This window comes from Paramormyrops kingsleyae, chromosome 8 (genome assembly GCF_048594095.1).
Source record: "Paramormyrops kingsleyae isolate MSU_618 chromosome 8, PKINGS_0.4, whole genome shotgun sequence".
Lineage (NCBI taxonomy): Eukaryota > Metazoa > Chordata > Actinopteri > Osteoglossiformes > Mormyridae > Paramormyrops > Paramormyrops kingsleyae.
The window spans coordinates 5,248,950-5,274,480 of record NC_132804.1 but is presented as its reverse complement, the minus strand read 5'-3'; the positions used below and the strand labels follow the sequence as shown (position 1 = coordinate 5,274,480).

The window sequence follows — 25,531 nt, the reverse complement described above, 5'->3', positions numbered from 1 at the left end:
TGTGTGTTTTAAAGGTAAGTTGTTCATCAATTAGGAAGCCAAGTTTGCATGTTGAAGTGATGGATGTACTTGAGTATTTTCAATTGTAAGTTTAAGTTATACAGCCTCACTGATTGTAATAGTGCCCTTAAACAGCACATCTGTTTTGAAGTGAAGTTGTAAGGGATGGAAGAATTGAGGTTAACTCAATACAAGAAGGTGAAGAAATAGAGATGGACAGTGATGAACTGGTGATACAGGAGGTAGACCCAACCTGACACATGCGCAAACAGGTGCACACATACACAAGCATACCTTCCCACCCTCATGCACACATAAACAAATATTCACACATTCACCCAACATGGACACACACAGAAATGAACGCCGTACACACACTCACACTCCCAGATCGAGGCACCACCACCCCCAGAGGGGCAATCCGTCACCAGACCCCGAAGATGGACCCCTTTTTTCCTCTGGCGTGGAGACAAGAAGACCACCCTGGGCCCCGCAGCAGCCAAGAAGCCCACCTGCCCAGACCTTGACCGGACGGCCAGCTCTTCCTCTCAGCCCCCAGCTCCAGATGGCAAACAGAGAACCTTTGCCCGCTCAGATGTGGTGTTGGTGATTGTTGTTCTAAAGTGCTTTAAAACAGGGGAAGGGCATGGCGCTAACCACCCTCTGCCAACTAACAGCTGGTGTCCCCTCCCCAGAACCCTCAATGTCTATGTGCCACTTAAAATTGAGAAGTGGGCATTGGCACCAGAGGTAAGGCTGAATGATCAGACCGCCCTCTGGACGCCATTCCGTGTGCCCACCCCCAAGGCCCTAAATGTATGTGTCATGAGAGAGTAAGTAATGAGAGTGTCTAAGTTGTGATGTACAGTATGATTGAGACACAGGTGGTCTCAAGGGGACAGAGGAGGAATACCTCCCCTGAAACCCAGCGACGCCCCAATCATTTTTTTGAATGCAATATATACATGCTTTTGTTTACTGTACATGCATTTGTTTCAAGCTCAATGTGGCTATAATTTGATTGCATACATTACATTATGAACAGTTACAGCCTTGTTAAATATGCTATATGGACAATGTCACGATCTCGCGGGTTTCTATCACGAGGACAGGGCATGGTGCTCATCGCGGGCATTATTTATAAGAATTCTGCATATGTACGCGTAATTTTCCCTTAATTTCAGTCTTTTGTTCGACCTCTGTCTTTTGCAGTTCGAAATAGCCTACATTGTAGAAAAGAGCCTCTATTTTTACTTAAAAAAACAGTGCCCATGCCGTCAAACTGTTAAGATATTAATTTGGTGTAAAACACTTTAAAGATCACTGTAAACGAAAATGTTGGAAACTGTCGACAAATAATGAAGAAAACAAGAATAGAGCGAGCGCTTAAAATGACCCGTCGTCATTTCACTTTCGGTTTGAGCTTTGGAAGAAAAACTGCGCGAGCAGATTGACGGATGGAATGCCTGAACTGGAATGAAGGATAACGGTAAGAAAGTGAGATTTAACAAAAACTTTTAAAACAGTAAATAACTCGCATGATTTACTGATCAGTGTAGCATTCGCTTTTCTGAATTTTGCATTAGTTTATTCAAACAGCCATGCCACACCTCATGCCGACAGATACCGTTTAAACATGTTTAAATTCAAATCTATAATGACTTAAATTCCATTATGCCTTACAGAGGAAAATGTTTGTTGATCTGTTAAGTTTAGAAATTTTATAGGTCTAAATTATAAATTACATTTTATAAACAACCACTGTTTATTTCGTTTTACAGCGCTGTGATTTGCATTGTTTGAAACTTTTAAAACAGATCGAATTACAATGTGCTTTACAGTAATAATAATAATAATACATTTTATTTGAAGCGCCTTTCAAAGTACCCAAGGACACTGTACAGTAAAAGCAAAACATAAAATATAAAAGTAGTGCTTTACAATTCCCATTTTACCGCATCTTATTAAAACTACTGCGTCACTTTATCGCAGAGTTCGTCCATTACTTTTTCTACACAATGGAAGGGTCTTCCTGGCCGGGAAGCCGGAATCACAGGAAATACTCCCTCATATCGCGCTTTCTGGTGAAAACCAGCCGTCCGGAGATGGAGTTCACATCTCAAGAAAGCAAGAAAGCAAAATCTTTAGTCCACTGTATTTCCCAAAACACACAATTAGGGGTACAAAAACTGAGGAATTTTTTTTAAACTCAATTCATTAAAAAAAAATGTAACAGTGTGTGTAATAGACAGGGGTTTAATGGATTAAGTTTTCTTCTTATCACAGTGATTTGATTGGTTCTGGGAGTCAAGTAGCCCTGCCCTTGAGTTTGTGCTATGAGTAGAGTTTTGGCAAGCAGGGCTGTGGAGTCGTAGTCGAGGAGTCGGAGTCGGAGACAATTTTGGGTACCTGGAGTCGGAGTCGGCAAAAAGTTAACCGACTCCGACTCCGACTCCTACTAAATTTAAATGGGAATTAAAAAAGTAAGTTGAAATGTCCCAATTCACAAACAGTCATAATGAACTACTTCTCTGCTGTAAGAATAAAGCCCAATGCATGCAGTGCATAATGTTACCAGAAAACGAACATGTCAAGTAACCATGAAGCATGCTTTTCATTGACTGTATGCGTCACTATATGGGGATGTAATGCACAGGTAAGGTGCGGCACCGCTTTCCATTGTGTCGTGTTGCACTGTTACAGGGAACTGTGAACCTAGCCTAAAGCCCCCCATATATAAGATGCACTGCCGATTTTTCGGCCGTTCAATGAGTCATCACGCGTCAAACGCCTGAAAAATCATCTGGTGTGTTCTCAGCTCCGTCGGCTCCCCTTCGCTATGCGCTACCCTTGAAACCTTGTTTTCATTGTGTTTGTCTTTAATCTGGCATTATAGTAGAGTGTTGGCTTCCTAGCCAGTAGTTCTGTGGTGAAATGACATGTATGTTGCCTTCCTTTCCTTCAATGGATGTAGACAATACATTAGCATAGTATATACATACAGAGGAGTCGGAGTCGGGGAGTCGGAGTCGGAGTCGGAAGATTTAGAAACTGAGGAGTCGGAGTCGGAGCATTTATCTACCGACTCCACAGCCCTGTTGGCAAGTAAAAGTTTTTCCAAAGTTGCCACGCGGTGCCGAGAGCTTTATTCCTCTCTCAACCAAGACATTACAGTGTGGAAATCTGGTGTATTGAATCCAGTGCTGGAAGAATTCCATAGTGTTAATACCTTCGACAAAAATAGCTAATAACTTATTAAACTATTTTTAAACCTATTTTTAATTTATTAAAAACGCTACCAACGATGACTACAGCTAAAAGATAAACTTTTTAGTTTAAGGTTTAAGTATTGATGTTTTGAAGAAGAATGCTATTCAAATTATAAGGATTATCAGAATAAATTACAGATCACGTGATTGTATAACAGCCATTAACCATCAATCATCATAAAAGGAATGTGATTCACAAATTCAACAACTAACCATATCCCCCTAGAATGAATTTGGCTATGGAAAAATAAAATTTTGTACAGGGGGAACATGCACATTGCTCTGCAAACTTATGGGGAACATGCACACCTTTCCACACACTCAGGGGGAACATGCACACCTTTCCACACACTCAGGGGGAACATGCAAACTCAGCATAACATTAACTCACATAATATAATTTCAATCAGTTATTTTCACTGACTAACATGCCATGTTTTTATCTGTTTTTTAGCTGTTCCAGTTGTCCATATTAAAAATGGAAGGCTGTCAGCCTAGAAAACCTTCTTTGGGAAAACATGTAGAGGAGGGAACATCCTCTGAAACTGAACTTCCCATGGAACAAGAAGAGGGAGGAGCTTCCTCAAAACAGGGGAAGCGGAAACGTGTTCCAAGGTAAAATAAGCTGCATATTACCACCAGTACAAGAATGAAAACAACCACAGTAGTAATGGTGAGAAATGCAAAGGGAATTAAGAAATGAATAAAGCAAGGAAAGTGCAGCATGTTGCCTTGGTGGTCAGACTGTCGCTCCTGCCATAACACCTGCATTCAGTGACCCTTCAGAACGACCGGTTCTTTCACAAATGTTTGTAAAGCTGACTGCATGGTTAGGTGCTTGACTTTATACATCTTTGGCAATGAGTCAGAGTGAAACACCTAAATTCCCTGATTAAGAGGTGTAGCTCGATAGTTTTGTCCATATAATGTATTTAACAACTAAGTTGTTCTAAATGTATACAGCAGCACAGTATTGCAAAACAAATGTGTATAACATAAAAAAGCAGGTATATATTGCATATATTTTTTTAAGATATTTTAAATGAAAACGCTGATGTTTTAAATTCCCATTTTCTAAGAAAATTAGAAGCTTTTAAATTGGAAATTACAGATTAACTCAATGTTATGTGTAAAGTTATGCAAGATATCAGTGTAACGAGTTAAAATGAAAGGTCACCATAGATCAGTGCGTACACCACGTTACTTTCTCTGGCATCGCTCAATTCGCTTGTCCTGCCATTTCACAGCAAACCATATTGTCTGCTGCAATATGAACTATCGTGGGTCATAACATCCCCATCCTGAAGAACAAACTCCAGTGTTTGAACACCAAAAATACACAAAATAAGCTGCATATCGACACAGGATAGGGCATCTGGCACGTTTTAAACCCGCTTCTTATACTTGATCGCTAAAGGGAATGAATGAGCATGCAGAGACCACCTCAGTAACGTTTGCTTTCCATTTCTCATTTGACTATGAATTATTGTGGGTTGGAACACTACATTTACAATAAACAAAATCAATACAGCGATATATTATCATATGGCTGCGTGATACACAGTGGTGGCTGAAGTGGCTCCTCATTGGTTCTGTAAAACACTATATAAATGTAACATTCATTTATGCTTTGTCTGTGCAGTTTGTATGTGATCTATATGTTTGCTTGGGTTTCCTATACTTGCTGCATCCTAGGCCTGGACGATATGGCAAAAATTTATATCACGATATATTTTTAAATTTTGGTCGATACGATATAATTCCGATATCGATATGGACAATATTAAAAAGCCTCAGGAAAAAACTGCCGAGGACACGCACAATGGTTGTCTGCAAACTGAATTTGCAAAGTCTATAATACCTCCAGGCTCCTCCTATTAAAATTATATAATTTTTTTTTAAAATAAAAACAGTACAAAAAAAAAAAGGTTCACTTTTTATTTGTATTTAGCCTTTACAAACAAGAAATGTGAAATAAACTATCAAATAAATAAAACTCTCAGACTCAGCTTATTAACAATAATATATTTCCATTTAAACTAGAACAGGCTGATTATTCATATACAGTCGAACCCGGTTATGTCGCCGGCCTAGGGGGTTGCCAAAAAGCGTCGAGATAACCGATGATCGAGATAACCGAAAACCAATATGGCAGCAATATATTAGCATGTGCTTGAAATGTATTTATGTGCGTTAATAACTGAGAATGTACATGCACGGGTTTTTGGCATTGCCGCGATTTGTTTGACGCGATCGGCATGCTATAAATATGTACATACATCGGGGCCGGTTCTAGACATGCATATATGAGGGGGCAGACAGAAATGTGAAGGGGGCACATGGTGGCGACAAAGGCGGGAAAGGGGTGGGGTGGTGCTCTGGATAACTGTTTTTGTCATGTAATTGGATTGCACTTTGTCAGGCCTCTGCCCTAAGACCTGTCCAACTTGGGTGTCCCACCTGAAGGCTAAGCTTCTGCTGGTGTAGCTCTTAGGGTCACTGAGGCACGCAAAGCCCCTGACTACAGTAAGGTGGCAATCCCTCAGGGGGAAAACTGAAAAGTAAAACAACAAAAAATAAAATAAAATATTCCTCATCAGATTAAAACAAGTAAAAACATGACGTTTACCTTAATTGGATGGCCTATATCAAACATATTTGAACCCAACAAAACACTTTTCACTATTGCCAATATTACCAAAACTAAAAAGGGTAGGCTAAGTTATGAAAAAGAAAAAATCAATTCACCGAGTCTTGAAATATAAAACTGAAAAATAGGATCGGTCAGGGTTCATTTCACTACATGTTGTACTTGTAATAACTATGTATGTGACGAATAAAGAATCTTGAAATCACAACGAACAAGTCGCTCAATGAGAATGAATGACGTAACCGACTGGCTAAGCTGCTTCTAGCGCCAAGGTGGTTCAAATGGTACGATCCACACTAGGGGTGTCTAAAATCGTTTTACATAAAATTTTCCTACAAGGTGAGGTTCTTTCTTAAAAAAAAAAAAAACAACAAGAAAAATGTTAATACCCCCCCCCCCCCAAACTGCTATTTTTGTCTATTTGGGGGGGGTCTTGATCGGGGGGTACTGGGGGGTACAGTACCCCCCGATCAAGACCCCCCCAAATAGACAAAAATAATTCGAACCATGATCTCACTAGTCACTATGATTTTGACGAGAGAGATTGCTGTTTCCTCCAAACCTTCCGCAATCACGCAGCTCATTTCGCTTTGCCCTGCCTACTGAGAAACTGGCTCATTTGCATACTAACAGTGATTGGATGTTTAGCTGGGGGGAGGGTGAGTGGGGGATCTGCCGAGTGCTGCGTGAGCCCGTGCACAAACAGAAGGCGGAGGGAAAGAGCGAACAAGAAGTGAAACTTATCATCTCGTTTGTGCCTTTTTCAGTGGATTTTTCAGCTACTGTAGTAAATCTTGTCCATATTCAGTTTGTGGGTAATTATTATTTTCTTCCTCAACTTCTAAAAGTTTGATTTAAGGGGGCAGGACGTTTGCTTAAGGGGGCGTTGCCCCAGCGTAGAGCCGGCCCCGACATACATGTTGGCTAACAAAAGGCATACCACCAACTGACAGCAGAGATTTACCAGTATACAATAAAAACCACCGTCGTTTCTTGATACAAACCTTTAATTATATTCTCCAACATTGAAAACACAAAGATCGCTCACAAAATCACAAAAAACCTGCGGGGTGTACTGTAGTTCGTTTTCACAAAAAGCTAACCAGTGTCAAAATTAAATTCACAAGTCATTTCCCTCTGACGCAGCTCTGAAAAGTATCATACACGTGGTTACTATGGTTTCTTTACAAAGTCTAAAATGCTTTGTTGCTTTTGCTTTTACCAGTCTGCTTGAAAACAAATGCTTCAATATTATTTATGCTGTCTAAAAAAGTTTTACCTGGATCACATTTCACAGCTGCGTTGTTCAGCAAATTACCATGCGAATGCGATTTGAATACGCGCTGTTTAGCACTTGTGATACATTTTTAAAAGCCGGTGAATATATATAATATTCAAATGTATATCGAAATATCGGAAATGTGTTTAAAAATCGTATCACCGTTATCGAAAAAAATTATATCGCGATATATATTGATATCGAATTATTGTCCAGCCCTACTGCATCCTAAGTCACGCACTTGTGAAAGCCTTGCAAAGTCATGAATCAATAACTAAACCTGCCCAAATAAATTGCGTCTAATTGATGTAAGTATGTAGTAGCATTGCACTTATTGTGAAATACGCACACTGTTCAGCTAAATTCATATTAATAGTGATCTCTTTGCATCACTGTAACCACATTATATATGAAAAGCTTAATGAAGAGGGAACCTTTCTTTTTATGCCGTATATCTTTGAAGCCTGTGAGGGTACTATACTTTTTCCTTAACAATGGGAATGTCTTTGTGTGTGTCTACAATGACTGAAACATACAATTCATGAATCAAAAAAATGATGCTGATGTTGATAATAATAATAATAATAATAGCAAAAATGTAAGAATGTAAAATGTGTAAGAATGGTTCCCAGTTTTTCTCAAATGGTAGTATGTTATTTTTATGAAAGCCTGTAATTTTTCCATGGATATGTATTCCATCATTAGATTAGTCCATTATTTAAATTAAGTTTTTGGATTTGCAGTTTTGAAGAATTGCTTTTTTGCCGGTAGTTGGAGAAATAAGTATATTATTCTTGTATATGGTCAGGGTGTTTAACTGTGTAAAATCTCCAAGCAGACAAGGTCAGGGAGAGGGGGGGGATTCTGCAGCTTAGGGTGGACGTGAGTTTTTTAGTGATGGCTGCCCAAAAAGTGTGAGCAGGTATACAGACCCACAGAGCATGCAGATAATTGTCTGTGACACCAGGGTTCACAGTGCTGACTAATCCCAATTTATACTTTTTATATTGAGTGAATTGTGTTCTATGAATTCTATGAAATGGGAATTTGATATTTGCACAAATATGATCAAATGAATGGAAAACAATGAAATGTTTAAACGTGTTTCTGTAACAGTGACCAGCAGGATTCATCTGACTCAGACAGCTGTATCTCATTCAAAAGTGATCACTCCATGGAACCTCCATGGAACCTCCTCAAATTCAGGTTGTATTACTGGTTTGTGATAGAGCTACATTTCACTTCCAAAGTGATAGCTTAGTCCTTACCTGAAATGGGAACTTGATATTTACACAAATATGATCAAATGAATGGAAAACAATGAAATGTTTAAACGTGTTTCTGTAACAGTGACCAGCAGGATGGGTTGTTAAACCTATAGTGAGACGATGGGATTAACTGAAAAGTCTGTTGACTTGCAGCTCATCAAAGACGGGAGTCTTGCCCAAGAAGGTGCAGAAGGTTTGCATTTTGGATTCTGTGTTTCCTTCTTTGCCATCTATGCACCTCTGAACAATCATATTATAATTTGATATTTTTCAAAACATCCTTTGCCAAACATGACAGCACAGAGGCTTGTCGTGCACCCTCGTGTCCCCTGGCTCTCGGTTCAGTTCCAGCCTTGTCTCTGTTTTTCTGTTCTCTCTGCGTGTGGGATGGCCGTTGCTGAGAAGATGGAGAACGTCCCGAAAAGTTCTGTTATCCCAGAGGAGGTGAACCAGCAGGGTCTTGAAGAGTCCTTGGAAATAGGGCAGGAAAACAGTAAGAGTTATCTTTCGAAAAATCAAAGCAATATCGTATAGTCATCCTGACCCAGTCACAAATGCCCCATTTTTTTTTTTTTTTTTTCAGCAGTTCAGGCCATAAAGGATGCCCAACAGAACCTGAAATCCTGTCTGAAAAAAACATTTCAACATATATTTGAAGGGATTGCAAAACAAGGAAATCCATCCAGCCTTAAGGATATCTATACAGAGCTCTACATTACAGAAGGTGGAAAAGAAGAGCTTATGAATGAAGAGGGAATTAGTCAATATGAGACAAAAATTAATTGTAACGATCTGTTTAAACCCTTATATGGACAAGAGAAACATTTTAGAACTGTGATATCAATAGGAATAGCTGGAATTGGAAAAACAGTCTCTGTGCAGAAATTCATCCTTGACTGGGCAGAAGGGGAAGCTAATCAGGATGTTCATTTCATGTTTCCACTAAAATTCCGTGACCTTAATTTAGAAAAAGGTAATGAGTACAGCCTTATTGAACTTCTTCATCACTACTTTCCAGATCTAAGTGAAACTGCAGACAATCAACTCAGTAGACTCAAAGTTGTTTTAATTTTGGATGGTCTGGATGAATGTCGACTTCCTCTAGATTTCCAAAACAATGAGATCTGCTGTGACGTAACAAAGAGAACATCGCTGGATGTTTTGCTAACCAACCTCATTAAGGGAAATCTCCTTCACTCTGCTAACCTCTGGATAACCTCCCGGCTAGCAGCAAGCAGTCAGATACCTCCTGAATGTGTCCACCGGGTGACAGAAATAAGGGGCTTTGAAGAACCACAGAAGGAGCTGTACTTCAGGAGGAGACTCAGAGATGAAAATCTGGCTAACAGCATTATAAGACATATAAAAAAATCGAGGAACCTCTACACCATGTGTCACATACCAGTCTTCTGCTGGATTTCAGCGACTGTTCTTGAGCACATGTTGGCTTATAAAGACTGTACTGAAATCCCCACAACTCTGACAGAAATGTATATACATTTCCTGCTCATTCAGATGCACCGAAAGAGTAAGAAGTATGATGGGACCAATGAGACAAACCGAGTGAAACTGCTACAGTCTAACAAAGAGATGATCCTGAAACTTGCAGAGCTGGCATTTAAACAGCTGGGGGAAGGACATTTAGTATTTTACGCAGAGGACTTCAAAGACTGTGGTGTTGATGTCATTGAGGCTTCAGGATACTCTGGGATGTGTACAGAATTCTTTAGGGAAGAGGATGTGGTACTACTAATGAAAGTGTACAGCTTTGTACACCTGAGTGTTCAGGAGTTTATGGCTGCTTTGTATGTGTTTCATGTTTATAGACACAGCAACAGAAATCTGCTTGAAAAATGTGGAGCTGTGACATCCAAAGCAGGACCACTGACTGACTTGCTCAAGAGTGCAATAGATCGGGCCTTGGAAAGTGAAAGTGGTCATCTGGACCTTTTTCTTCGCTTCCTCCTTGGTATCTCACTGGACTCTAATCAGAGACTATTACAAGGCCTTCTGACAGGGACTGAGAGCAGCTCACTAAATGCTAATGTGACAGTTGAGTACATTGAGGGGAAAATCAAGAACGCCGATTCTCCGAAGATGTTTATCAACCTGTTCTATTGTTTGAATGAACTACAGGACAACTCTATTGTGTATAAAGTCCAAAATTACCTCAGTTCTGGCAGCATCTCAAGAGAAAAGCTTTCAAGTGTTTATTGGTCAGCTCTGGTCTTTGTGTTGCTGACGTCAGAGGAAGTAGAGGATGAGTTTGACCTGAAGAAATATGTCAGATCGGAACATGCATTACTGAGGTTGCTTCCAGTTGCCAAGCTGTCCCGAGTAGCCCTGTAAGTATTGTATTTCTTAAAACAGTTTTACAAATACTTACTTTAATACTTGTCACATACATTTGGACTTTGATTAGTTGGTTAGCATATGGCAGGGTTCTTCAAATCTGGACCTCGATTCCAAATCCAGGCCTTGTTTTCATTTCTCCCAGGTAGTTAGTTTAATAATTACTGATTCTGATTGGTCAGAGGCTTCACACCTGACTCACAGGTAAAGGAAGGCTGGAAAACCAGCAGAGCTGATTTCAATAACCCTGTCATATGGTATTACCCATAGATTTTGTTATGGATACCTTTCCCCATGTTGATGAAATTAGCCATACCTGTATTTGTCGTATAAGTTGTTGCTTATATATTTGTAGCATGAGCTGCCCATGTTTTATAGAACTTTGGAAATTAATGTTAAAATTGAAATACTTCCTGTTTCAGGTTGAACCAGTGCAGACTCACAGTGAGCTGTTGTGAAGCACTGGCTTCAGTCCTAGCTTTAAAATCCTCACACTGGACACACTTGGATCTGAGCTACAATGACCTGCAGGACTCAGGACTGCAATTACTCGCAGCTGGACTGATGAATCGAGACTGTAAACTGAAAATTCTGAGGTGAACACTACTCCACTGTCAATGGCCATATTGAAAATGATATAACAGTTCTTGAAATTGATATTTTAACAAAATTAAACTCACTTTTTAATCTATAGCTAATAACTTTAAAAGATAAACCTGTAAAAAGTAAAACCTGTGTAAATTGTATATTTAAATGTGAATCTGAAAACACAAGTAAAGAAATACATATCGCTCGTCAAAAATACTTATGCTGAACTGCCCTTATATCCCCAAATTAATAATCCCATTTTGGACAATGTACAGTCATTGACAAAAGTCTTGTCACATAAGGACATAGTAACTTAAAAAGGCATATAACTTTATTTATAATCAATCAATTGTTACGATAAATGGATCAATTTAATGCCAAGGACTTTCACATTAATAACTGGGTGCAAAATGAAACAGTCAAAAAGTGTCCTGATGTTCACAGCTTGTTAAAGTCCATAACACCTGTTTTTGCAAGGACAAAAGTCTTGTCGTCTTTTAATGATTCAACCAATCACAAATTAGAGGTTCACCTGTGACAAATACTATCATTAACATAATCCCAGGTGTGTATAAAAAGAACCCCAGCACACCAGACCTTCACTTGAAGTGCAGCCTGGCTTCTGACAACATGCCAAAGATTCAACCACAGACCAAGTCTGCTGAGGTGTCAGATGTCATTAATGTATCCAAACATCAAGTGGAGAGGATTAAAAAAAGATATGAAGAAACTGGTGATGTTCATGACAAGCCCAGGTCAGGCAGACCACGTAAGACAACTCTTCAAGAGGACCGTTTGTTGCTTCGAAAGTCCAGGGTCAACCCTTTTTCAACTGCAGTAGAGCGACATCAGAACTGGTCACCAGAAACCACTGTGTCTACAAGAACAGTTTCTCGAATTCTCGCACGCAGTGGTCTCCATGGCCGAATTAGTGCACAGAAACCAGCATTAATGAGAACATAACAAAAAAACCGTGTTGAATTTGCCAAGGCCCACAGCTTGCAGCAAGGATGGACAGTGGCAAAGTGGCAGAAGGTTGATTTTTCTGACGAATCATCCATTGAACTGCATACCAAATGCTGCAAATACTGTAGGAGACCTGTTGGAACCTGCATGGACCCAAGATTCACCCAGAAAACAGTCAAGTTTGGTGGAGGAAAAATGGTTTGGGGTTACATCCAGTATGGGGGTGTTCGAGAGATCTGCAGAATGGATGGCAGCATCAACAACCTGAAGTATCAAGACATTCTTGCTGCCCATTACATTCCAAAACATAAGAGGGGGCAAATTCTGCAGCAGGATGGCGCTCCTTGTCATACTTCAGCCTCCACATTGAAGTTCCTGAAACTGACGAGGATCAAGGTGCTCCAGGATTGGCCAGCCCAGTCACCAGACATGAACATTATTCAGCATGTCTGGGGTAGGATGAAGGAGGAGGCTTGGAAGACAAAACCAAAGAATCTAGACCAACTCTGGGAGTCCTGCAAGACTGCTTTCTTTGCCATTCCAGATGACTTCATCAACAAGTTATTTCAGTCATTGCCAAGACGTATGGATGCCGTCCTCCAAGCTCATGGAAGTCATACATGTTATTAATTCTTTCTTCCAAGGCATCATGACTTTATGTTCTGATGTCATTGTAGCATGTTTGTGTATTCTAAATAAAGTATATGTATAATTTCTACATTATTTTTGTATATGACAAGACTTTTGTCCAGGCAAAAGTTGACCTTTCTGTCCTAATTACATGACAAAACTCAATGAATGATGAAAAACTTTATTTTGGTATAATAAGCATAATCTAGAGGGCTTTGCCTTTCTTATAAGCCATTTCTGATTCCAACTGATTAACTACAGGTCAAGTTATTATTTGTTGTTCCTACAACTTGGTTAAGTGACAAGACTTTTGTCAGGCACTGTACAATAAAAACATAAAGAGCTGTATTATATCAAATATGATGCACACAGTCTCACGCATGCATATGATTACATCATAAATGTCATACATTTTGTGTATATGTATACATCCGCCCATTCATTTTCCAGCTGTGTATCTTGGCCAGATCTCAAGACCGGGCTGCAGCCTGGTCAAGATGCCAGTCCATTGCAGAGCAAGAATTCGGGGTTAGCTTTATAAAAATAGAACGAGTGAGGAGAGTATCACCATCAGAGGGAGGGACTCGAGCATCACCACAAGCAATAGGAATATACCTATCATACAGTACATGGCCTGTTAATATGTTAAATCTCAGATACAGTTCCCATATTGTGCTGGCCAGTAATCTGTGGATGCTGTAGGTTCTAATCACTCAGCCGTTTAAAGTTACAGTGGATCATTGTATGAGAAGGCCAAAAAAAAGATAGATATATAGATAGATAGATATAGATAGATAGAAAGAAAAAGACTTTATTGATCCCACACTGGGGAAATTTACTTGTTGCGATAGCCAGTAAATAAAAAGCAATACAATTCAGTGGTAAATGTGTTAGAACTCTGTGACAGTCATTCTTGGGTGTAAATCTTTGAAATGCTGCCAACAACAAGTCAGTTTTGCATTTTTCTTTGGCTAAACAGTATGACCACCTTGTATCCCCTTCAGGCTGGAACAGTGCAGCCTCACAGAGGAGTGTTGTGAGATACTGGCCTCAGTACTCAACTCCTCACACCTGAGAGAAGTGGATCTGAGCTGTAACGCCATAAAGGATTCAGGAGTGAAGCAGCTCTGTACTGCACTGGGGGGTCCACTTTGTAAATTGGAGACTCTGAGGTAATTTTTCCTTTGATGATTATTTTCATACCAGATGGTTTTTGATACATGTCTGGGTATTGAATTATTATACCTTTATTCTGTCCTGAATTCGTGCTAATTTTGATTAGAGGATAATGAGCAATGCCTTGATTTTCTCTGGAACCATGGGTTATTTTTTTTTGCTGTGGCAGGCAAGGACACACGAGAGACAGGGGGTGAGGGCAAATGGGGGTGGCTGTTCCTCTAGGGCAGTCACACGGGCAGAGAGCGTTGGCCCTGGGGAGGCAGTCCTGTCCCCTGCTTGGGACAATTACTGGCTACTGGCCACATCCTGCTGGCCCTCGTTGTAGCCAATCAGAGAAAACCATGGTTACTGTAGTCCTGTGTGGTTCTGATCACCCTCTACTGGTCTGTCGCGTCACACTCTCATGCAAAGTTCTAAGAAATTTTGCAATTGCACACTTAACTTTAATTATCCGTTAGATTTTCTTTTAGAATTTTGGAGCCACCCATAGTCCAAAAGGGATCTAGACAATCGTCTGTTCCATGTAGTATTTATAAATTTGCTAGATTTCTCCTGACAGTGGGTATACAGTATTTGTCTATAGTATGTTGTTCACATCTGCCTCATTGACCAGCATTGATCCACGCTGTTTTCATATTGCTGGCCTAGAATGGGGTACTGTGGGCCTGAAGCCTATTCCAGGCAGTGTAAGGCACACTGGATGCCAGTCCATTGAATGACACACGCTGTGAGCAATTTAGACGCATCCACTAGGATGCATGTATTTGGACTGCAGGAGGAGACTTGTGCATCCTCCACATGCAGGATTTGAACCTCTGACACTGGAGGTGTGAGCCTGCTATAGCAATTTTGCAGAAATGATTTCCTGTAATATTTCTTCAGTTAACAGCTTTTGGATATTTAGTCTAATTTCCCTATGATTTTTTTAGTTTGCGACAGAGTACCCTCACAGATACATGCTGTGAAGCTCTGGCTACTGCCCTCAGCTCAAACCCCTCACAGCTGAGGAACCTGGACTTAAGTGACAATGACCTGGGGGACTCAGGAGTGAGGCTGCTCACTGATGGGCTGAAGAGTCTACACTGTAAGCTAGAGATACTGAGGTCAGTATTACTGGGGAATCCACACTGTAAACTCGAGACACTTAGGTCAGTATTACTGGGGAATCCACACTGTAAACTCGAGACACTTAGGTCAGTATTACTGGGGAATCCACACTGTAAACGCGAGACACTTAGGTCAGTATTACTGGGGAGTCCATACTGTAAACTCGAGACACTTAGGTCAGTATTACTGGGGAATCCACACTGTAAACTCGAGACACTTAGGTCAGTATTACTGGGGAGTCCATACTGTAAACTTAAGACACTTAGATCAGTATTACTGGGGAATCCACATTGTAAACTCCAGACACATAGGTCAGTATTACTGGAGAGTCCATAGTGTAAACTGGAGATTCTGAGGTTAGTATTGCTGGGGTATTCTCTCATGAAGCTGAAGATACTGAGGTCATTAGTTCTACATAATACATATTATTATATAATTATATGTTTGCAGCTGGGATTGCTGCGAGGATTGCTGGGATTGCTGCGAGAGAGTGGTGTTGAGCTGCAGCGATTGTTTGGGATTGTTTTTTTGGAGTGTTTTGAGTGTTTGTGTGCTTTACCTGTTTACGTGGGTGGCTGTTTATTTCTATTTATTGTTCTTATTTCGGTCAGCGTGAGTGCTTGTCTGTCCTGTCTGTTAATCAACAGCGCGATTATTACCGACAGAGAGCTGCGGGTGTCGCGTGCGCGGCGTTTTTCTGTCCGCGTTTAAACTCCGTAACAAACACCCGCGGGGCGATTATAACTAATAACATCTAACGTCGGTATCGCTACCAAGCGTCGGAAAAGGACAGTTGCTCCTGAGCTTTGCTCGGTCGCCAGTCGGGGCCGGGAGGACATTTTCCACTTTTTTCCCGCTCCGGCAGTAGCCTGCTGTGAGGGGGTTTTTGTGGTTTTTCGACCTCCCAAGAGCAACTTCGATTTCGCCTTGTTTTTAGTTCATACTTGGTTCAGGCAGAAGTTCTTCTGGTAAGTAGTAGTAAGTTTATCAGGTTTAAAATTTTTTATAAAATAATAATTAAGTTCCGTTTTAACACAAGTAATAACTTATTTTAGTGTACTCCGCACGTTACTGCATTTATTGTTACGCAAATTAATCTTTATAGTTAAATACACTATATAAATTTACTGGGCTGGGAGTACGGGGTCATAGTGAGTTAGTTAATTATGGGGCCAGCTCAGTGTTGCGTTTGCAAGATGTTTGCCCTTCTGGACGTTAGTGTCCAGTCGGACTTCATCTGCGAGCGATGTAAGCTAGTGGACTCACTCATGGTCAAGGTTCGCGACCTTGAGGAGCAACTGGCTCGCATCCAATGCAACAGTGAGTTAGATGAGCTAGTTGATACGCCGTTTAGGGAGACGGTGTGTACGCCACTAACGGGGTGGAGGGAGAATGAAGAGCAGAGAGGTCGAGAGAGCTGGGTGACCGTAGGTCGTAGACGCAGGAAAAGGCGTACACACGTTACAGAGGCGGCATCACCTGAGGTGTCTGTGTCTAACAGGTTTCAGGTGCTTCCAGCTTTAGAGCCGGAAGGGACTGGGGAAGCAGGTGGGCCCTTGGGCACTGAGGAGCCCCCTCCCCCCAGAAAGAGGGAGGTTGTGGTAGTGGGGGATTCAATTATTAGGGGAGTAGACAGTTATGTGTGCACGCGTGATAGAGGGTCCCGTACGGTGTCTTGCCTGCCTGGTGCCCAGGTAGGAGACCTTCCAGATCGTGTGGACAAGCTTTTGGCCCCAGCTGGGGTGGATCCAGTTGTCGTGGTGCATGTTGGCACCAACGACATAGGCAAGGGTAGAAGGGCTGTTCTGCAGGATAAATTTATAGAAGTCGCCAATAAGCTTAGAAGCAGAACGTCCATGGTGGTATTTTCCGAAATACTCCCCGTGCCACGCGCAAGTGAGGCTAAGTTAGCTGAGATAAGGAGATTAAATGCGTGGCTAAAAGGATGGTGTAGGAAAGAGGGGTTTAGGTTTATGGGGCACTGGAGGACCTTCTGGAACAGGTGGGACCTGTTCAAGCCGGATGGGTTGCATCTGAACCGGAGGGGAACCAGTGTACTGGGAAGGCGTATTTGTAGAGTAGTTGAGGAATGTTTAAACTAGGGACTGGGGGGGCAGGGAGGTTAGTTAAGTATGTAACTGGGGGGAAACGGAAAGCCCAAAAAAATCATATTATAAGTAGGCACTGTAATAAGCCTACCCTTTGTTGTCTGTATTTAAACGCCAGGAGTATTAGGAATAAAATTCATGATTTAGAGGCTCTTATCTCATCGGACTCTTATGATATTATAGCAATAACTGAAACGTGGTTGAGTGATAAGGATGGACAAGAATATAATATGGATGGTTACACATTGTTCCGTAAAGACCGTATAGGTAAGAAGGGAGGTGGTGTTGCAGTATATGTAAAGGAAATCTTGCAGGCAAGGGAGCTTACTGATATAAGTAAAAGTACGGAAGCTATATGGGTAAAATTAGATGCTACAAACTCAAATAGCCTAATTGTCGGTGTTTGTTACAGAGCACCCAATGTAGCTGCTGAGGAAAGCAGATTGTTATACAGTGATATTAGGATTATGAGCAATAAAAATGATGTGGTAGTTATGGGTGATTTTAATCTACCGGGGATACAGTGGGACATTGTTGCTGGCTCTTCTGAAAATGAACTTGAGATGGTGGAATTAGTACAGGATTGTTTTTTTACTCAGTTTGTTAACACCCCTACCAGGGGAGATGCCATTCTTGATCTTGTTTTGTCTAATAACCAGGACAGGATTGGTAAATTAGATGTTTTAGAACCACTTGACAGTAGCGATCATAACATGGTTAAATTTGAGGTTAAGTTTAGTGCCCGAAGAGCAAAGTCCAAATCAAAAATATATAATGTTAGGAAGGCTAACTTCAATTGTATGAGATTAAAACTAGAAACCGTGAACTGGATGGAGTTAAATAACAAAACTGTTGAAGAGGCATGGGAATTTTTTAAAAGCACATTATTGCAAGTACAAGAGGACTTCATACCTGTTTCTAGCAAGAATAAATCTAGGAAATTGCAACCTAGGTGGTTTAATAGGGACATAAAGTATAAAGTAAGGAGGAAAAGGGCTTTGTTCCAGAGATGGAAAATAACTGATGATGACATAATAAAGCAAGAGTATCTAAATCTACAGGCTGAATTAAAAAATGACATTAGACGAGCTAAAAGGAATGTCGAAAGGAAGATCGCATTGGAGGCTAAGGATGACGTTAAAAGTTTCTTCCAGTATTTTAACTCTAAAAGAGCTCTAAAAGCTGAAATTACTAATCTGCAGGATAGTAAGGGTCTTATAATTGAAAACGACATTGACATAGTAAATGAGTTCAATGATAGTTTTGCACGGGTATTCACTGTCGAGGACACTAGTAACTTACCAGTTCTTATTACTAATTCAACATCGTCTATAACTAATATATATATAACTGAAGCTGATGTTTTGCAAAGCCTAGCTAAGCTCAAAATAAATAAATCACAGGGCCCTGATGGCATCTTACCTATAGTGTTAAAAGAGATGAGGGATATTATTTGCCGACCCTTAACATTACTGTTTCAAAAATCCTTATCTGAAGGTGTGGTACCTTCTGATTGGAAGCATGCCAACATAACGCCCATTTTCAAAAAAGGGGATAGAAGTAATTTGTCAAACTATAGGCCAATCAGTCTAACTTGTATAACTGGTAAAGTTATGGAGGCTATAATCAAAGAGAAAATGGTAGATTACCTGGACTCAAATAACATTTTGAGGGATAGCCAGCATGGATTTAGGAGAGGTAGATCCTGTTTAACAAATCTGTTGGAGTTTTTTGAGGAAGCTACTCAGGAAGTTGATGATAAGAAGGCCTATGATGTCATCTATTTAGATTTCCAAAAGGCTTTTGATGTTGTTCCCCACAAGAGGCTCTCACTTAAACTCAAAGCGACAGGTATTTTAGGAACTGTAGCGACTTGGATTGATAACTGGTTAACGGATAGGAAGCAGCGAGTAGTTATAAGAGGCTCGATGTCACAGTGGGCCTGCGTTCATAGTGGGGTACCGCAGGGTTCAATTTTAGGACCACTTTTGTTCCTAATTTACATAAATGATATAGACACCAATATATACAGTAAACTGGTGAAATTTGCAGATGACACCAAGGTGGGTGGTGTAGCAGATACTGACCTAGCGGCTCAGCAGCTACAGCGGGATCTTAATTTAATTAGTGACTGGGCTGACACCTGGCAGATGAAATTTAACATAGACAAATGTAAGGTACTCCATGTAGGGAGCAGAAATATAAAGTACAGGTATTTTATGGGACCTACTGAAATAAAGGTAGCTGATTATGAGAAAGACCTTGGTGTGTATGTTGATGCTTCCATGTCTCATTCTCGCCAGTGTGGGGAAGCAATAAAAAAGGCCAATAGGATGTTGGGGTACATCTCCAGGTGTGTGGAGTTTAAGTCAAGGGAGGTAATGCTAAGATTATACAATTCCTTGGTGAGACCTCACCTAGAATATTGTGTACAGGTTTGGTCACCATATCTTAAAAAGGACATAGCGGCCTTAGAAAAGGTGCAGCGTAGGGCCACAAGAATGATTCCTGGTCTTAGAGGAATGTCATACGAGGAAAGGTTATTTGAGCTAAATCTGTTCAGCCTCAAGCAAAGGAGACTGAGGGGGGACATGATCCAGGTCTATAAGATTCTAACAGGTTTGGATGCTGTTCAACCGAATAGTTACTTCAGCATTAGTTCCAATACAAGAACTCGTGGCCATAGGTGGAAATTAGCGGGAGAACATTTCAAACTGGATTTAAGGAAGCACTTCTTTACACAGCGTGTAGTCAGAGTATGGAATAGTCTTCCTGATAACGTAGTGCAAGCTGAATCCTTGGGTTCCTTTAAATCAGAGCTAGATAAGATTTTAACAACTCTGAGCTATTAGTTAAGTTCTCCCCAAGCGAGCTCGATGGGCCGAATGGCCTCCTCTCGTTTGTATAGTTCTTATGTTCTTATGTTTGTTCTTATATAATAATGTGTAACGAATGTTCTGAAGTGCTGATATTGGCAGTTCTATTTTGTTCATAAGATAGTGATATATTTTATTTAACATTTTTAATGACTGTTGTGCCATTGTTCTGTATCTGGTCAGCAGTAAATTGCTCGTGCAAGTATCACAATCATAAGGAGGTCAGTTGGCCCATTGCAGATGTGGATATTTGAAAACTGAAGTTTCGAGTCTTCTAGAGACACTTCATCAGCAAGCAGTTGTGTAAGGTGATATTATCTTTTACCTCATCCACCTGTTTTTGCAGGCTGGCAGGCTGTCATGTCACACAGGAAGGCTGTGCCACTCTGGCTTCCAGTCTGTGTTCCTGCCACTCACAGCTGAGAGAGCTGGATCTGAGCTACAATCACCTTGGAGACTCCACAGCACTACAGGATCCCAACTGTAAACTGGAAAAACTAAAGTGGGTGTCAACTGTATATATGCTGCTTCAGGGGGATGTTGCGCACTGAAGTTAACCAAGCAAATGCCCCTTGGATTTTTCCAATCTGGTGTAGAAAAGAAGATATATAAATTGTGTTTAGTCTTTTTCTGTAATCAATCAGGGTGATGTCATAACAGTATATACAGTGAGTGTCAGGACCTACAGGCTGTTTGCAGCTCAACCAATCAGCAGTGATTTCGAAGGCAGCAAAGGAATAAGAAAAAGTGGACATTGTTATATAAATTCAGCAATTCGATTAGGTCATCAAATTGTATTTATGTTAATAACAGCCATTACATATTCAACTTTTTTTGGCAATATTAGAAATTCATTCTTTTCTAACAGTATCTTACAATTTGTTTACTTCTCTGCTGACTGTTCCATAGAGCAGCACATAAGTATTTGGTGATTTAGAATATGAAGCAGGAAAGTACAATATAAGGCTCGCATTATGCAATGTTTTAGCTGTGAGTGCCTTTGGGTCACCCCTCTCTCTCTTCCCCTTCAGTGTGAATCACAGTGGGGAATGCAGACTCCGACCAGGACTGCTTAAATGTGAGTACCTTCTGGACAAATAGCTGCGAATGGTGATGCCCACACAGGGAAGGATAGAATGAAGAGAAATTTGGGATAGAGGACTATGCTCCTTGGGGAACTTAGATTGATACTGACTTGAACACATGGGCCATTTGGACATTTTACCAAATACTGAGCTCTGTTTTTCGCAATTGAGAGTTTCTCACAATCCCTTGTAACAGGATTTAAAATATGAGGAAATTCACATTAGCCATCAAATTTCAATATGCGACACTGAGCAGTTTCTCAGGGGGGGTTTCAGGTGTAATAGCTCTGTTATTGGCTGCCAGTGGTCAGGGGCGGATCTAGGCATAGGCATACTAGGCAGCTGCCTAGGGTCAGACCAGCCGAAGGGGGTCAGACCAGCTGAAGGGGGTCAGACCAGCCGAAGGGGGTCCAGACCAGCCGAAGGGGGCCAGACCAGCCGAAGGGGGCCAGATCAGCCAAAGGGGGTCAGACCAGCCGAAGGGGGTCAGACCAGCCGAAGGGGGCCAGACCAGCAGAAGGGGGTCCAGACCAGCCGAAGGGGGTCAGACCAGCCGAAGGGGGCCAGACCAGCAGAAGGGGGCCAGACCAGCCGAAGGGGGCCAGACCAGCCGAAGGGGGTCAGACCAGCAGAAGGGTGTCAGACCAGCTGAAGGGGGGCCAGACCAGCAGAAGGGGGCCAGACCAGCAGAAGGGGGTCAGACCAGCCGAAGGGGGGCCACACTAGCAGAAGGGGGCCAGACCAGCAGAAGGGGGGTCAGACCAGCCGAAGGGGGGCCACACTAGCAGAAGGGGGCCAGACCAGCAGAAGGGGGCCAGACCAGCAGAAGGGGGTCAGACCAGCCGAAGGGGGTCAGACCAGCCGAAGGGGGCCAGACCAGCAGAAGGGGGTCCAGACCAGCCGAAGGGGGTCAGACCAGCCGAAGGGGGCCAGACCAGCAGAAGGGGGCCAGACCAGCCGAAGGGGGCCAGACCAGCCGAAGGGGGTCAGACCAGCAGAAGGGTGTCAGACCAGCTGAAGGGGGGCCAGACCAGCAGAAGGGGGCCAGACCAGCAGAAGGGGGCCAGACCAGCAGAAGAGAGTCCAGCGGAATGTACCAGGGAGGGGGTCATTTAATGTCTTCATGTGAAAATCACCAAAGCAACAAAGTGTCAACCTAGGACCCCTGAAATGGTAGATTGGGCCTTGCCTGTTGGCATTGCGTGTGTTATGTGTTTGGTGTAAATTGTGTGTGTAAATGTTGTGCGTGTAAATTTGTGCTCTTAGTGTCAAACATTGTGTTCTTAGATTTCTTCTAAAACCTTCCTTAGTTTTGGGGACAATTTTCAGGTCCCCATTTGGATAACCTCAATTTTATACTGCTTTTTGACTGCTTTGAATGCAGTCAAAAAACTAAAAAAAGTCTTGTATTTTGTTTGGTTACTTATGGCAAAGGTATAGGGCTGGGTAGGGGTTAAGGTTATCTTTGTTGGGATTAGGGTTTCCCCATAGAAATGAATGGATGGTCTCCAGAAAGATATGATTACAAACATGTGTGTGTGTGATTTCCCAGCTGATGCAAACTAATTTCTGCCTGGGAGTCTATAGCATCGCTGCATCAGTGACGGTGTTTGACTTTCCCCGTCCACAGACGCCTGCACGCTCACTCTGGACCCGGACACAGCGCACAGATGCCTGATCCTGTCTGAGGGGAACAGGAAGGTGACGCATGAGAGAGGGGACCGGAGGGCAGATACCGATCAACCAACCATTCAGCGCTTCACCCAAGTGCTGTGCAGGGAGAAACTGAACAGTCGCTGTTACTGGGAGGTGGAGTGGGATGGGGAAGGGGCTTGGATAGGGATGGCTTATAAAGGAACGACCAGTAGACAAGAAGATGACACATGGATTGGATTCAATGCTACATCTTGGAGTCTTAGCTGCTCTGGTAAAAGCTACACTGTGTGGCACGACAGCTCCGCTGCCGTATCCGTCCCCCAGCCCCCCAGTAGCCGAGTGGGCGTGTACCTGGACTGGGAGGCCGGCACTCTGTCCTTCTACAGTGTTACCTCTGAGAAAAGGACCCACTTGTACAAGTTCACCACCAAGTTCACTGAGCCTCTCTATCCAGGCTTCTGGGTGCTTTGGGGCTCCACGGTGTCACTCTGCCAGCTTTGATTGTGGGGGTCCGAACACACAAACACCCGCACGTGACCCGCGCTTATGTTAGCACACAAACACCCGCACGTGACCCGCGCTTATGTTAGCACACAAACACAACGCTAATGCTGAGCAAAAGAGAAAAGGCGTCATTAGCTTCAATAATATAAATAATAAACTAGAGCAAACACCAGCATCCACACCAGCAATTTGTGATAAAATACGACATCTAACATGAGGTTTTCATTTAGAGTTAGGAAGTATTATATCTTTCCATGTATGTGTGAGTGGAGCTTGAATTATTTTTTTCTGTGACCATGTGACTCTTCCTTCTTTTCTTCATTCACATTATGCCTATCTTATAGGAAATACCCCCCCATCATACCTTTCTTTAAATGTGTATTATTAGACAATATATTGCCATGTATTGTTAATTATACCCAGAGTCATAATACCAATGTTCCTATCAATAGTAACAGAAACACATATTAGCTGCACCGTGCTTTTTTCTGCAGAATATTATTGCATTTTGACTATTAGTTCACTTTGGTAAGTTATAACACTAATACTTATTAATGGAACACGAGGCTGTATTGTCAATGTGTTTGACCATTCACCCACCCAGCTTGTCCTACTGAAGGTCGTGCGGGTCTGGAGCCTATCCCAGAGAGCATGCAAACTCCACACACATGGAGACATGGCGGACACTCGAACCCCAGTCCCAGAGGTGTGAGACAGCAGTGCTGACCACTGTGTCTCCCAATTTGTTATTCAATTCTGTCTTTTTATCTTTTGTTAAAGTCAAGCTGTCTTAGCTCTATGATGCCTGCATCATACAATGAGATGACCTGCCAAAAAAGTAACAAATACAATAGAGGTTAAACTTGTCATGTATGTTGAGTCTGCATGTTCTCTCTTGTTTGGGTGGGTTTCAGTCCATAGAGGTGCACTTATGCTGACTGGCATGTGCAGATCGCCTATATTGTATGATTGGGTGTGTGATGTGTCCCTGTGCCAAGCATGGACTGGCATCCTGTCCAGATTGTCCCCCTACGCCACATATCTCAAACTCAAGGCCCCCACAGCACAATTTTTTACTGTCTGTGAAATGATTTTAATTTTCTGTTAAAAATGGGTCAGGAATAGGGGTGTATTGTTATACAAAATTCATGGTTTGATAGAAAACTTGGTTTTGGGTCCACAGCATGGTACAATTTCGGGACAGCGGGGAAAACTTAATTTGTTTTGAAATGACTTACTACTAAACCTGCAAAAACAAACACAATTAGAAGCAGCTGTAAACCAAAGTACAGACACCCCATCTGTCTGGAAGCTCCACGATTTTCCTGCTAATCGACAGCAGCCCCCTGACACCCTGCATAGGACAAGCGGGTATGGAAAACGGATGGAATATGTACAATAAAATAAATAAAAATTCATAAAATAAGACTGGATTGCAACTGTCATAATGAACCAAATCCTGTGTTTCCTGCTACAGAGTACGGTTGCATATCTGTGGCGATAAACACCCCTATAGCCATAGTTATTTTTCAGCCCGGTCTGAACTTTCTGGCAAAAGCCTTAAATGCCACAGGGGGACTGATTTGCAGGGTCGGCTTCTGCAGAGTCGGCTTCTGCAGAGTCGGTTTCTGCCTCGCTCTGGTTATACACACACTCAGATGATGTTGTCTCAGATGAGTTAGCATGTTGGATGGGTTTCCAGCAGCAAATCCGAGGTTGGTGTTTCAGAGCCAACAGACAGTTTTGGTCTTATCAACTACTCTATCTCCAATGTTGGTGTACTTTAATGGGAAACCAAAATGTTCCCAAACCGCTGATTATGGTTGACTGTAACCGGCTCTAGTCTTAACCAACTCACAGCCCCAATTAGTAAGTTTATAACCATTACAAAAATCTTCAGTGCTAAAATGCTGTTTGAACGCTGTCAACCAAACTGTATTGTTGGGTTCAAAAAAGGTCTGGAAATATGTACATGCTATTAAATAAACCATCTAGAAAATGTAAAATTACACGT

The 25,531-nt window shown here is 41.8% G+C and overlaps 1 protein-coding gene across 6 annotated transcripts; it reads left to right on the top strand.

The window, feature by feature from the left end:
• The first annotated feature begins 1,016 nt into the window (after positions 1-1,016).
• On the top strand, positions 1,017-25,523 carry LOC111853357 (NLR family CARD domain-containing protein 3-like). Of its 6 annotated transcripts, none has more exons than XM_023830183.2 (12): positions 1,017-1,489; positions 3,724-3,884; positions 8,315-8,404; positions 8,620-8,650; positions 8,872-8,959; positions 9,050-10,811; positions 11,241-11,414; positions 14,007-14,174; positions 15,111-15,284; positions 20,619-20,774; positions 21,304-21,350; positions 22,988-25,523. In XM_023830183.2, the coding sequence occupies exons 2-12, from the start codon at positions 3,748-3,750 to the stop codon at positions 23,512-23,514; spliced, it is 3,354 nt and encodes a 1,117-aa protein (XP_023685951.1). In that variant the 5' UTR covers positions 1,017-1,489; positions 3,724-3,747; the 3' UTR covers positions 23,515-25,523. The 6 variants fall into 6 exon arrangements, with proteins under 6 accessions (XP_023685951.1, XP_023685941.1, XP_023685925.1 ...); XM_023830173.2 differs by having other exon boundaries at positions 8,620-8,659; positions 9,053-10,811; XM_023830157.2 differs by having other exon boundaries at positions 3,713-3,884; positions 8,620-8,659.
• The last annotated feature ends 8 nt before the right edge of the window (positions 25,524-25,531 follow it).

Excerpts from the sequence above, each read along its gene's own strand:
- LOC111853357 (XM_023830157.2), top strand. The coding sequence starts at position 3,748 with ATGGAAGGCTGTCAGCCTAGAAAACCTTCTTTGGGAAAACATGTAGAG. Across the intron at positions 3,885-8,314 it reads AAGCGGAAACGTGTTCCAAG|TGACCAGCAGGATTCATCTG; the intron begins GTAAAATAAGCT and ends TTTCTGTAACAG. Across the intron at positions 21,351-22,987 it reads CCGACCAGGACTGCTTAAAT|ACGCCTGCACGCTCACTCTG; the intron begins GTGAGTACCTTC and ends CCCCGTCCACAG.